The 14,105-nt window shown below is 37.5% G+C and overlaps 1 protein-coding gene and 1 long non-coding RNA gene across 3 annotated transcripts; one reads left to right on the top strand and one right to left on the bottom strand.

The window, feature by feature from the left end:
* Positions 1 to 11,641: 11,641 nt before the first annotated feature.
* On the bottom strand, positions 11,642 to 12,505 carry LOC114882173 (zinc finger CCCH domain-containing protein 4-like). Its single transcript, XM_046286604.1, has 4 exons — positions 12,221 to 12,505; positions 12,076 to 12,135; positions 11,910 to 11,990; positions 11,642 to 11,824 (listed from the first exon to the last, which is right to left on the bottom strand). Exons 1-4 carry the CDS (start codon positions 12,275 to 12,277, stop codon positions 11,642 to 11,644), a joined length of 381 nt encoding a protein of 126 aa, XP_046142560.1. The 5' UTR covers positions 12,278 to 12,505.
* A 544-nt stretch (positions 12,506 to 13,049) lies between these two features.
* On the top strand, positions 13,050 to 13,901 carry LOC123988323. 2 transcript variants are annotated; one of them, XR_006829909.1, is made up of 4 exons: positions 13,050 to 13,306; positions 13,403 to 13,478; positions 13,580 to 13,794; positions 13,862 to 13,901. It is a non-coding gene; the product is annotated as an uncharacterized LOC123988323 (long non-coding RNA). The 2 variants fall into 2 exon arrangements; XR_006829908.1 differs by having other exon boundaries at positions 13,580 to 13,880.
* Positions 13,902 to 14,105: the final 204 nt, after the last annotated feature.

Here is a 14,105-nt window from a genome sequence, read left to right on the forward strand (position 1 = left end):
TTTTTAAGGGTCGTTGAGGGCAATTAACTCGACTCTAGTTTGCTTTCGTACGCTTTGTGATGGGGACTTCGACTGCGTGAGGTCTTGAAAGAGGGTGAGTGAGACTAAACAGGCCTGGTGATCGAGAACGGCTGATGACCACGTTGGGTCTCTCAGCTATCAGGAATCGAAGGATTGCTTGTTTGAATGGAAAGTGTTTACAGAAGGCAAGCGGCCCAAAGAAAATCCTTTCAGAATCGCCTGCAAAAACTGCTCAAGGCTGCAGGGTGCAATTACGATACATCTGGGCACTGTGCTTTCGGAGTTATAAAAATCTAAATAGGCAAAAGGTTGAGGTAGGCCATGTGTATTTTGTCCGCGCGTTTCCCTTGCAAGGGACAGCAGGGTATTCTGACTGTCATCGTGTACGATTGGGCGAATAACAAGTTGAACATTTTATTCAATACGGCCACAATTATTTAATCACTCGCTCGGTTCGTCTTGTAATAATGTACTTTATTATTTTACATGATCCTTTTGTGGGAATTTATTTCGATTTTTACATTTAGTCCAAAAACGTTTACTGTACACAGCTAATGTAGTAACATACTAATAATTTTTCGCAGCACGTGTCGCCTGTTTCGCTAATCGCTCAAAAAGAAGAGCCCAGCCGCTCGTCACCGAACATTCACACTTCGTTCTTCCTCTCTCTCTCGCACACATCCTCTCTCTCCCTCTCTCGCATCTGCCAATCACACCATTTGCCTCGTTCGTAGGCACTTTGTAGTACGTATTTAATCACTATCAACAAGTAAATATAATTCAAACTATATCGTGTTTAGTCTCATTTTAATCAGAAAAACCTCTCAATTATGTTATTAAAATTTTCAAAAAAATCAAAAAAAAAAACTTTTCATCTTACATTTTAATTACGTTAGTATTATCTCACACGTATACGGGTATTTAAACTTGCTTTTTTCCCCGTACGCTGCTTCGATTTGCGGCTGTCACCACATCAAAGGTAAGCCGAACTCACTCCAGAAACGTGTTCTGTACTCGATTGGAGTTCGCATTCGGTCCCGATTGAAATGCACTAACCGAGATTTTACTGTATTTAGTAATTTTTATGAATAAAAAGAGCATTTTACAGGAAATGATAGGTAATCGAGGCGTTTCGTTACAATTTTCAGCGATGCTGTCCCTGTTGATGTACGAGCCAGAGTTAATACGATCTTGTATCAATAACACTTTTTCAATTAAAGAAAATGCCAAGGGTGAAATAGTTTATTAGTCATACTTCCTGCACCCAAAAGGCATTGGTAACATATCCTGAATACAAAGTGTTGAACCATAGATAAGGGCTATGAGAGCCGGCCTGTCTGGCCTGACTTCTCCGTTGCTAGTCACTCGATTTTCAAGAGGCAAAGAAAAAATGTATAGTGGTGTCGATTCTGTGTTTACATGCGACGCGAGCCAAGCGGGAACGTAGAAAGGGACAGACAGTGGAGAATAAAGAGGTCCAAAGATTTCAAGAAACGTATCGGTGTGACTAATACTAATTCAACGATAAAACTTTTTTATCTTTCACTTTTTCTCAATGAAACTTTTACTACCGCATTGGTGAGATTTTTCTGAAAAATGATACTAAACATGATAAAATTTGACTGTATTTACTTCTTAAATTGATGATAAAAAGTTTCTGACTAAGGGAAGGGTAGAGAATGAAAAAGACAGAAGCTACGATCGTGATAATCGGCAATCTCTCTTACACTTCTTGTCCTTTTCTACGTTTGAAAAGGTCAGCAAACTTCTAACAAGGTAGGAACTGTGATCACCCGATCGGCGAGCGCCAACGGAGGAAATGCCTGCAATGTGTACAATGCTTTTATTGCAGTCAACTTTTAAAAACGTAGGCGAAACATCGACCGTTTGCTAGACGGTCAAGAGGATTACGACGTCAGGGCTAATCGCTTCCAAATGTTGGGAAAAGTCGTGGCCTGAGGGAAATACAGTGGGTCACAAAATTATTCGCTCACCAACCTAATACCTCATTGGATCCAATGACTTGAGGCTTTTTGAAAAACTATAAAGATTAATTTACTAAGATATGTACTTGTGCTGTTTTAAAAAATTATAGTTTGTCGGAATCGTGGGAAAAAATAACGAAGGGTAATTTTTCACCTTTTTTATGTGAGTCTATAATGAAAATTGAAAATATGTCTTGCGTACATTCAAATAATTCACATAGCCTTGACGACCTCGCTAATAAGCCTGATTTTTTTTTTTTTTTTTTTTATGGAAGAGGAAATACGTTTACGTACGCCCAAGGCATTCCCTTTCGCACTCGGCTAAGGGAAAGCTCGGGCAGTGTGGGACTCATACCACCCAGAAGGGGTGATATACTACCCACTAAAACCTCTTCCCCTGCACTATCTTATTACTATCTTATTCTATCGGGAACGGCGACAGTCTATTATTTTCAATAATATTTACGAAGTGACATCTCAGCCGCTGTATGTCATGGGAATAGTTTTCTAAGCAAGGGTTTCCACCCAAAACTATAGTAGTGATGTATGCCGCCGCGTATACACCACAACTGTAATAATCCGGTTGCGTCTGAACTCTTTCAAAAAGTATATCCTTTTTGCGAATATGAGGAAATCGTAACGCAATATATTTTTTCTCTTCCTCTACGAGCTTCTCATATGCACTGCCAGGTAAACTATCGTATACATGGAGTTTGCGGCCGTTGAAATAGATACTTCGCCAGTGATCAGAACAGTTGCCTCCAATTATTTGTACGCTTTTGTCACTACGGCAGGGATTGATACATTTTGTAAACTGTAAGTATAGGACACTTTGCGTTTCAAAAGGAGTAGTTTCTCTGACGACACGTAAAAATCGATCTAACGATTCATCGTTTAATTTACTTTGCACAGGTAGTACATTTTTCTTTACGTCAGTTACGGAACAAACAGCAGTCTCTAATATATAGTATCGTACAGCATCATCTGTGCAGTTTTCTTCCTGGACTGAATGACTGACAATGACACAGTCGCTGTTTGATGCTTCAACACTGTTCTGTGTCATGGTTTCATATGCATGCTTTTTTGTGATTTTTCTGCTTGATTTTTGAATAGATGCGTCTTCTTTTGCCCGTAGTATGTATTCTGGATTTCTAATAGGCATGTGTCTATTGTGGCGGCTGTCCAATATTTCCGGAAGCATGCATTCTTCGTAGAAACGCCTTAGGAAAGGTTCCATATGATTTGTCCAAAATGCGTCATCCCTATTTACGCGGATCATATGTATGCTTTTAGGTGTCCAGATAGCGAAAATACAGTACTTCCGTTCCGTTATATGTAACTGACCTTGTACTTGGTAGAAATACTGGTGCTTGCTATTCATTTCTTGTATATCTCTCTTATCGAAGATGTTTCGTAAGTGACGTATTGTTTCTATTGCGTCTATCGCTGTCAAATTTTCAGCAGATTGTGGGCATTTCAGTTCCAGTAAACCGTCATCGTCGATAAGTCCATCAGGAGAGGCACCCAAGTATGGAATATCGCGATCAATGAACAATCCACAAGTTCGAATCCTTGTTTTCATTGCGTTCGCAACGTCTTTTCTTGCAATGTGTTCTTTATCGCGGCCATATTTCATAGCAGCAGTATCGACAGATGGAGGATATAAAATGTTTTTTACCATTGTTGTGCAGGACGTTGTTTGTCTCATGCGACACACTGCTCCAAAATTCGAAGCAGTTAGCATTTCCTCCTTTAAAGCTCTCCATAAATCTGAATCGTTTTGCTTTCTTGTGTTCGTTTCTATTATTGTACGATTTTTTGCATTGTCAGCAAGTTTTTGAAAATGTTCCTTGCGAAGTTGAAGCAGCATATCACTCGGAAGATCTGGTCTTTGCGAGTTTGGACCATAATATTTATCCGTTCCTTGCATTGGCTTAAATTTCCTTCTCTTGCCGTAGGTCATTCGAAATTCTTTCGTTTTTGCAACTTTTTTCTGTCGCCGTTCCTCCAATCTCTTTACTAGTGTTGGAACGGTTTTACACATGTTCTTATGCATTTCTGTAAGTACTTGTTGCGTATTGTATTGCGTAACAGCTCCTGCAACTCTAGCATTGTAGGAACCTCTTGCACCAAAATTAATACGTTTTCCACCAATCTCTTTGCAGATAATTGAATTAAATGTTTCTGCGGGATTGTTTGTAACATTCATTAACAAACTATCCGAATAGCAGCTGAGGAATCGTATGGCTTTTTCAACTTCGCTGTACAGACCGTATAATTTCAAAGATGGAACGTAATTTTTCTCAGCTCTGTTTTCGTCCCGCATACACATATGGCTGCGGCTATTGCACTCCTTGTGCTCACCAAATATATGGCTAGGAATACTTAAAATGTCCTTCTGAAGTTCTCTAGCTTTGATATGCTGAGGCCCTTTTTCTTGTTTTCGCGCATTGACTGTTAAAACGACAGCTCTACGAATATTTAAAATATTTTTTTTAACGATATTTCGGTGCGCAACAAAGCCACGATCTCTGTGACCCTTCGTTTGCGTTTTCTCCGCAACGTGTCTCAACTTTTTACATAAATTACGAAGTAAGTGATTAGTACACTCAATTTTTCTAACGGTTATTTTTTGCTCTCGGTAAGGTCTGTTATTCACAATAGTATGATAGACGTTGCTATCACCATCGGCAACAACCGTTCTATATATCAAGCCATGCATTTCAATGCTGCATTTGAAACCTTCAGCAATAGCATCACTTTCCATGCTACTAGAACTGGCATAACGATCATAGTTTTTATAACATTTATGATGTTTTGGGGATGTAGCTTTTCGTTCCGCTATATCACATATTGTGCAGTATTTATTGCGTACGCCGATAAACAGAACTTTTCCTGTGCGGAAACCTACAATGGCACCAACACCGGAAAGTGAATTATAATTCGTACCATACGATCTCTTCATCCAGCTACCATCCGCTATGACAGTTATGTATGGGATACCGTCGACGACTTCATTGTTTTCAAAAGCTAATCGTCTTTCTTCTTCCCCTGCTGCCTGCATGGTATGCATTGCGCTTTTCATAAATTCATCTACAAGTTTTTCACGGTACCTCAGGTACGTCGTTTCAGCCATGCAGGGCATATTCAAGGCGGCGCATAATTCTTCTAGTTGTGCATAGCCGATTCCGACAGTAACAGTCGCGGTCGTCATGGCCTCATTTACATTCATTATATCTGAATGCATAGGTTCCGACCAAACAGTATCTTCGTAATTGCACATTTGACACTTGAAGAAAAACTGTGTGAGGCAGCCATGCTGGCGACTACCGATCATTTTCCAATCGCGAAAATGACATTCAATACCTCGCGCATGATTGTCGAACGTTCTATGTATTTCATTCCAAAAGAACTGAACGTCAACAATGCGGCGGCCTTCTGGCACATTTTCCGAAATACGTCCCACATCTACGTGTCCGACGTCTACAACTAGATTGTTGTCGCTATTGTCCAGGACGTTTTGTACAGTGGATCTCTCACTTGTACATTCGCATTGTACGACAGTTTCATCGTTTTTGCGAAGGGCGTTTTGTGATAAGATGCGTCCCACATCATTATTTTCGCGAAGGGCGTTTTCTGATGAGATGCGCCCCGCATCTTTAGGATCCTTTGGGATAAATGAAGGATGTTTATTATAATATTTTGGTATAGAAGCTTTTCCAGGGAGAGAATTTTTCTCTTGGAAAACTGCAGGTTCAATCGTCGATGCCAACGATTGCCATTGTTTCTGTCGCCTGGAAAGTAAAGTGGATGAGGTTAGAAATATTTGTAAATATTTGCACACAAATTACTGAAATGTATTTTGTAAGCACTTACAGTTTTCTATAAGATCTTTTGAGGGAGAGCCTTCTTCTACCCGGAAAACTCTGATTTGTACGTTTTTTATTTGCCATTTGTGCTGATATTTTGCACAAATATTGATACAAATTCAATTTTTCAATACGTCTTCTACGTCTAAGAAAGAAGTAGTAGATGGCAACGCGGGCCTTTCCCCCACCACGCTACGCAAGTGAAACAAAAACGAAACGCCAACGCTGTGGCGTTTTCCAATTTCCCTGCCAGCGGCAGTTCGAAACGTGCTACGAAGTAGTGATCAGCTAAGAAAAAAAATGAATTCGCAAAGTCGCAGTAAGTGTTTCTTTTCATCTTTATTTCCCGAGTGTCATTGACAATTACATTCCGTGAACATTTGTAATAAAAATATTTGTTTCAAATTTTGCTTTGTCTCATATACAGTGGGTCACAAAATTGAACCAAATGACGTGAGGTTTCTCGAGAAGCCATACAAATTAATTTAGTAAGATATATGCTTTTGTGGTCTTACAAAATGACAATTTGTTGAAACCGTGAGAAAAAATAGTGAAGGGTAATTTTTCAACTTTTTTATGTGGGCGTATAATTAAAATTTAAAATATGCCTTTCATACATTGAAATGAGTTATGTGTGTGCTGAAAATTTCATCGAGATCGGTCAATGCACTTAGAAGTTACAAGTAATTAAAATTACTTGGACAGAATTGTATTGAATAATTTACAAGCTAACAATAATAATAGAATAATAAACAATAGAATAAATAAAGAATAGTAATAGAATAAACAACATACAATCGACCACTCGGCTGCATATACACGATGTGTACGGACGCAGAATCGACACCTCGCTTGGATATTTGGTGCAATGTTTGGGTTCCAATTCCTGTTACATATATCCAGATTTTACTGTATACAGAAATGTATAGATGAAAAGTCGCGATTTTCGGAAATTGAAATTACTTGTAACTTGTAACTGCATTGACCGATCTCGATGATATTTTCAGTATACACATAACATACTTACATTTAGAAATGTCATATTTTCATTGCAAGCTCAGATAAAAAAGTTAAAAAATTGTCCTTTACTATTTTTTTCCCGATTTCGCTAAATTGTTATTTTTTAAAACGATAAAAACACATATGTTAGTAAACTAATTTGTATAGTTTCTCCAGGAACCTCACGTTATTTTGTCTAATTTTAAACGAGCTATTCTGTTTTAAACGGTGAGCGAATAATTTTGTAACCCCCTATATATTTCTGCGATAATTTATGTGGAGAAAATTTTTGTCTTCCGGAATATTTTTCCATCATACATTGCTTTTCTGTGAACTGGTTTATTCGTATTTTGTAATTCAATACAGTTCAATACATGTAATTGTCAATGAGTATTCGTAAATTTCTGGATAAATACATTTCAAATTTCTCTGCAGTACATATTATCCATGTTTTTCAATTTTCTTTTAGAAGATACCAAGGGAACATCTGCGGAAGTGCAACAGCAACCGCAGGCGCTGTTGCAAGCACTCCCCCAACAGGAAATGGAACCGGAGTTGCAACAACAACTGAGGCCGCAGTTGCAACTCCAGCCCCAGCCGGAACTGCAACTGGGACTTCCGCCGCAGCAGCTACAGCAGCCAAAGCTGCAATATAACGTTGCTGAACAGCCTCAGATATCGCTGCGTCTGCAGCAACCACCGCAGCTGGTGCCGTTGTCCCAGTTGCAACAACAAATGCAGCATCTGCACTTGCAGCAAAATCAGAGACCTCAACGCACCCCGCTGTTGCGACTGCAGCAGCAACTTCAGCAGCAGCACTCGCGGGAGATCAAAGAGCTGCGGTCGCAGGTGCAGATGCTGCAGATGCAGATGCAACAGCTGCTCCAGCAACTGCCGCAGCAGCAGCAGCAATTGCAAGATCAACAGCAACAACAAGATCAACAGCAACAGCAAGACCAACAGCAACAGCAAGACCAACAGCTGCTCCAGCAGCAGCAACAGCAGTACCAACACCAGCAGTTGCTCCAGCAGCAGCAACAAAACCAGCTGCTGCAACTGTCGCGGCCTGTGGATGAAATATTGCTTCCGCAGCAACCGGCGGTGCCGCTGCAGTTGCAGCATTTCCAGCAAGAAAGCGTAAATCTTTTTCTTACGTTCCTGTTTGTACGTTATTTCTACTATTCATTGTTTATACATAATAACGTAATATTTATTTTTCCAGTCACTGAGAAGTATAGAGCAGCGGATGATTCGCCAATGCCGCAGGGAAATGAATCGGCAGCTGCGGGAAGAAAGGGAGCGTCGCGGTCGTGGTCGTGGTCGCGGTCGCGGCCGCGGCTTGGACATCCAAGCTGGTTGCCCGTGCGGATATATTCCGAATATCCTTGGCACGGGCCACAGTGCAGCTTGCATATGGCGTATGCCGCCAACGTAACCAGAGGCAATAGCCGTTAGAAGTGAGTACGACGATAATATATGTCTAATATGTAATAATGAAAGATAATATACAAATATGATTTCTTTGATTTCAGGAACTATTATTATTTAGTATTATTATTATTTTTTTTTACAACTACTATTACTATTATTGTCATTGTTATTATTATTATTATTATATTTGTTACTATTATGATTATTATATTACTATTATAATTATTGTTTAGAATTATACCATTTTTACCATTATACCATTATTATTATTATTATACTTGTTACTATTATGATTATTATATTACTATTATAATTATTGTTTAGAATTATACCATTTTCCGCCAGTAACATTCTTGTCATTTATTTCCCTGTTCCTTATCCTGTGTACTGACGATGTACACATACGATTTCCTAAATCCTTAGTTTTTGAAATATAATGAAAAATATCAGCAGAAGTTCGTGCGATTTATGCGTCTCTCTCCGTTCCATTATTATTTAAACATATTTACATGCCTATAATATAATAACAATTTAGATCATTTTGCTCGATAGAGTCTACAGAATTATTACGTGGAAAAAGGACCTGAATATCTGCTATTGTAAAAGCATAAATCATTTCCAAAAATTGAATACTTGCAATTTTTCTAACTAGATTGACTATCTAAAAAACTACAGAAGTTAGATAAAAATGGTTTGCAGATTCGGATTTAGCATACAAAAATTTATAACTCACTTATTATAAGTTACAAAATCAAATAACTATTGCAATTTATCAAACGCTGTTGAAAGTGGATGATTTTCGCTATGAGGTTCATTTCGGATACGATCCTATTTGCAATGCTATATCTCGATTATTATTCAACTAAATCTTTTGCTTTTAGACTGTGTTACATAATTATGTATGTAGAATAATTTGATATGCATAATCAGTGTATTTTATTTGTATTTATTGTTTATATACAGTTCGTTGCGGGTGGACGATTTTCGCTGCGAGTACCTGTACATGGGTTTATTGACGATTTCCTTTAGAAGAATAAAGTAACCTTAGGCACTCGATTTATAGGAATTCGGAGTACATTATCGGGACATATTTAAAAAAAAACTAACTTTAGACATTCGATTTGTAGGAATATTGTTTCCTAGGTTATGTTATATTACAAATAATGTATATATAACATTTGGCTGAAGGAGTTAGGTCATTCAGATATATTCTAGGTCATGTGCGCAGTATCGTATTTTATACTTTGCTGTAACGTATATAGTAGAGCTATCGTAGCATCCGTGTGTCATTTAGGTGTATGCGAAAAGTGACGTAGCATAGCATGCCGTTAGTTGGATGCGATAATTCAGGTGGCGCTGAAATCAGTTTCTGTTCGGCCTAATTTTCGATGAAACGTTGACTGTTTTACCTTAAGGTGATGCTAGCGTGGAGCCCGAACTTCGAATTCCGCGTCGGTAAAACAGTCAACGTTTCATCGAAAATTAGACCGAACAGAAACTGATTTCAGCGCCACCTCAGTTATTGCATCCAACTAACGGCATGCTATTCTACATCACTTTTCGCATACATCTAAATGACACACGGATGCTACGATAGCTATATTACGTATGCCACCGCCAAAGTATAAAATACGATAATGCATACATCACCTAGGAAATGTATGAATGACATAACTCCTTCACCCAAATATTATATATACATTTCTTGTAATATAACATAACCAAGGGAAGAATATTCCTACAAATCGAATGTCTAAGGTTAGTTTTTTTTTTTAAATAATATGTCCCGATATGGTACTCCGATATATATAAGTGGTATCAAATCTTTTTCCGAAGTACAAATGTTTAGGAATAAGAACTATATAAATGTGATAGGAACGCAGTATATTTGTTTTTTAATAACATAAATTGTAATACTATGAACGAAATAAAAAGAAAATGATAAATTATAAAATAAAATTGTTGATAATTAATAAATTGCAATTAATTGATAATGCATTTACTTTATTCAATAAAAAAAATAAAAGTTACCATAAAGATTTGTCATGTGTCCAGTATATGTACATTTATATACAATCTTCGTCATGATCTCATTGTGAAAAATGAATATATACACATATATACATAATTCACACTTTTCCTTTTTTGGGGGATATAGGAAAGGAACGGGTAGTAAAATAACTGTAAACAAAATATATAATAAAAAATAAAATAGGTAATTATTGAGATTAGGCTCCACCTCACCGATTTTGATGAAATTTAAATATATTGTAAAACTCAACATTTTGAACAACTTTTTCCTATACATATAACTGCCGCTCGGCCTTAGTTTCCGAGATATTTTCGAAAAACTGTTGAAACTAACACATTGAATTCTGGCTATCTGTCTATGTCCGTGACAACGCACGTATTAGTATGGGATCGCCGCTTTTCTACTGTTTCTGCAGGCAACAGCACGGCGACCAATGACCAATATATACCTTGTGTACTTCTGCATTCATGATTTCAATGTATCGTAGCTATGATGGCACCTGGGAATTTAATATAGCCTAACCTAACCCAATCTACTCTACCTAATCAGTGAATTAAGTTAGGTTAGGGTAAAGTTACATTCTGGTCGCCTAACGGCGACCAGACACGCATACTGAGATTCAAAATCATGAAAATTAGTTAAATTTAATTTTTAAGCCCACCCGTAATATATGTATATATATATTGATTTCGGTCGCCGTGCTGCTGCCTGCAGAAACAGTAGAAAAGCGGCGATCCCATACTAACGCGTACGTTGTCACGGACACACACGGATGGCCAGAATTCTATGTGTTAGTTTCAACAGTTTTTCGAAAATATCTCGAAAACTAAGGCCGAGCGGCGGTTATATGTATAGGAAAAAGTTGTTGAAAATGTTGAGTTTTACAATATATTTAAATTTCATCAAAATCGGTGAGGTGTAACCTAATCTCAATAATTACCATAAAATATTTTATTTGATTGACGGCAGTACACAGGATGAGGAATATGAGAATTGTACTCTGAATTCCTAGAAATCGAATGCCTAAGGTTAGTTTTTTTTTTTAAATAATGTCCCGATATTGTACTCCGAATTCCTATAAATCGAATTCCGGTTAGTTTATTCATGTAAAGAAAATCGTGAATGTACCCATGTTCGCCACTTCGTCAGTACACAGAATAAGGAATAGGGGAATAAATGACTACAACATAAGTAGCGGAAAATATTATGTAATTGCAAGAAAGAAAAATATATATAAAAAAATGTAATTAAAATATAAAAGAAAATAATAATAATAATAATAACAATAATAATAATAAGAAAAATTAAAAATAAAAAGCTATATTGCGGCCACTACAGCCGCGACCACGACCGCCTCCATTTCCATTCCCGCGATCGCCTCCATTCCCATTCCCGCGGCCGCGGCTGGGCCATGGCGCTGTTTCCCGCCGCAGCTTTTTCATTTTCCTCCTATACTCGCGAATTAGCGCCTGTTTCGCTCTGTACGACTGGAAAAATAAATATTATGTTATTATTCACAAACAATGAATACCAGAAAAATCGTACGAACAGGAAAGTAAAAAAACTACTTACGTTCTGCTCCTTAGGCTCGTACAGCTCATTCAGCTGCGATATGTGCGGCTGATACGGCTGCGGGTGTGGTACTGGGTGCGGCTGCAAAAATAAATATTATGTTATTATGTATAAACAAAGAATAGCAGAAACAACGTCTAAACAGGAACGCAAAAAAAGGACTTACTGTATATCCTGCCGCTTGAGCGCGCGGCGGTTGCTGCTCCGAAAGTTGTACAGGGTGCGGCTGCAAAAATAAATATTATGTTATTATGTATAAACAAAGAATAGCAGAAACAACGTCTACACAGAAACGCAAAAAAAGGACTTACGATGTACTGATCATATTGCTGCTGTTCCTGCTGCTGCTGCTGGATATTTTGCAGCATTTGCTGCTGCTGCACTTGCAATATTTGCAACAGCGGATCTTGGTCGGTTTGAAGGTGTAATTGCTGCACTTGCTGTTGCAGCTGCAACAGCGGCTCCGTCTAAGGTTCTTCACTGTTTTCTCTGTCTTGTGGACATGCATCTAGAAAAGGCAATTTTTTAACTTTTTTATTTGAGCCTGTGATGAAAATGTGAAATATGACATGTGTAAAAAATATGTTATGTGTATGCTGAAAATGTCATTCAGATCGGTGAATGCACTGAGAAGTTACAATTTCTGAAAATCGTGGCTTTTCATCTAAGAAGGTGACTAGTTATGTTCTTAAATTGCGATTCTCGGAAATTACTTGTAACTTCTAAATGCATTGACCGATCTCGATGAAATTTTAACAATGCACAAATCTCATTTAAATCTACGGAAAACATATGTTAAATTTTCATTATAGGCTCACATAAACCCACTGTATATGAGAAAAAAACAAAATATATTTTTGTTACAAATGGTCACGTAATGTAATTGTCAATGACACTCGCGAAGTAAAGATCAAAAGAAACACTTACTGTCGTTTTTTGAACTCATATTACTGTGCTCTTTTTCCGTTTGTTGCACTAATTGAACTGTCGATGCCACTGAAATTTTAAAACGCGACAGCGTTGGCGTGGTGGGGGGAAAGGACCGCGTTGCCATCCACAGGATTGCCTCCAAATAAGCAACTCTGTCGGGACTCGTAGAAACGGACCTCTCACTCATTTCTCGGACCTCTCACCAGGCCCTCCAAGCTCCACTCTTGTGATTTTGATGCAAATTTTAGGTTTACGCCTCACTACCAGGAGGCGCTGATGTCACTTCTCTACATGCATAGCTTGTATCACTGATTTTAACACACAACTAAAGATATCGTGACGTCATGTTCCCGCGAAATTTGTCGCCGCGTTTTTCAATTGTTTCAAAATTTAAAGAGACAAAAGAAATATGGCGCACATGGTTGCACATGGTGTGATGGTGGCAGCGTAGGTGATTGAATTTCCAGGTTCGTGAATTCCGTTATTATAATTATTACTATTATTATTACTATTGCTATTATTATTATGACTATTATGATTATTGAAAAAGATATTTTTTAAAGTTTTTTCTAGGTGTTTAGGTTTGTCAATAACTTCTGCTGAAGAGATGCAGTAACAGGAGGAGAAGCTAGAAATTAAGTAAGTACAGAATGTTTTAAAATTGTTACTGAAAACATAACTGTTTACATTGCTATTTTAGTAATATATTTAATTTTAATTATTAAAATGTATCTTTAAAGAAAGAGGAAGAAACTATGCATCATCAGAGGGTGTATTAACGAAAACAGCAGGATGTTCTCCTTCCCCTTAGAGAGAAAGAAGAGGATGGCACAGTGGGTGGAAGTATGTGACAACCCAAAGAAATTTTGAGTGATCTGTAGTAGATACTTTAAAGAAAAATACTTCATGAGGAAAAGATTAACAACATCAGCAGTTCCAACACTGAACTTACTTGGTAATTACTCTTATGTATACTTTTTATAGCATATGTAAATAATTGTTAATGAAAATATTTATTACAGTGTCAGAGACTACCTCTATTAAAATAGAGCAACAAGACACCTGCATGCAAATGAAAAGAAGAAAAAGAGGAAAATTGTAAGTGTTCAGTTTACATATACAATATATGTATAAAACCATTAACATGGTATTAATACACTAAGCATATATAATAATACTTTTTACATGAAGTGTATGTATAATATTATATAATTTTGTTGTTATAGTTAAACCTGACTGCACCAGAGGAGTGGAGAACGTGATTTT

Source organism: Osmia bicornis, chromosome 1 (genome assembly GCF_907164935.1).
Source record: "Osmia bicornis bicornis chromosome 1, iOsmBic2.1, whole genome shotgun sequence".
NCBI classification, from domain to species: Eukaryota; Metazoa; Arthropoda; class Insecta; order Hymenoptera; family Megachilidae; genus Osmia; species Osmia bicornis.

Coding starts and splice junctions, on each gene's coding strand:
- LOC114882173 (XM_046286604.1), bottom strand. CDS start 12,277: ATGCTGCAAAATATCCAGCAGCAGCAGCAGGAACAGCAGCAATATGAT. Junction 12,136..12,220: donor AGCAATATGATCAGTACATC/GTAAGTCCTTTT, acceptor TTATTTTTGCAG/CCGCACCCTGTACAACTTTC. Junction 11,825..11,909: donor ACGAGCCTAAGGAGCAGAAC/GTAAGTAGTTTT, acceptor TTATTTTTCCAG/TCGTACAGAGCGAAACAGGC.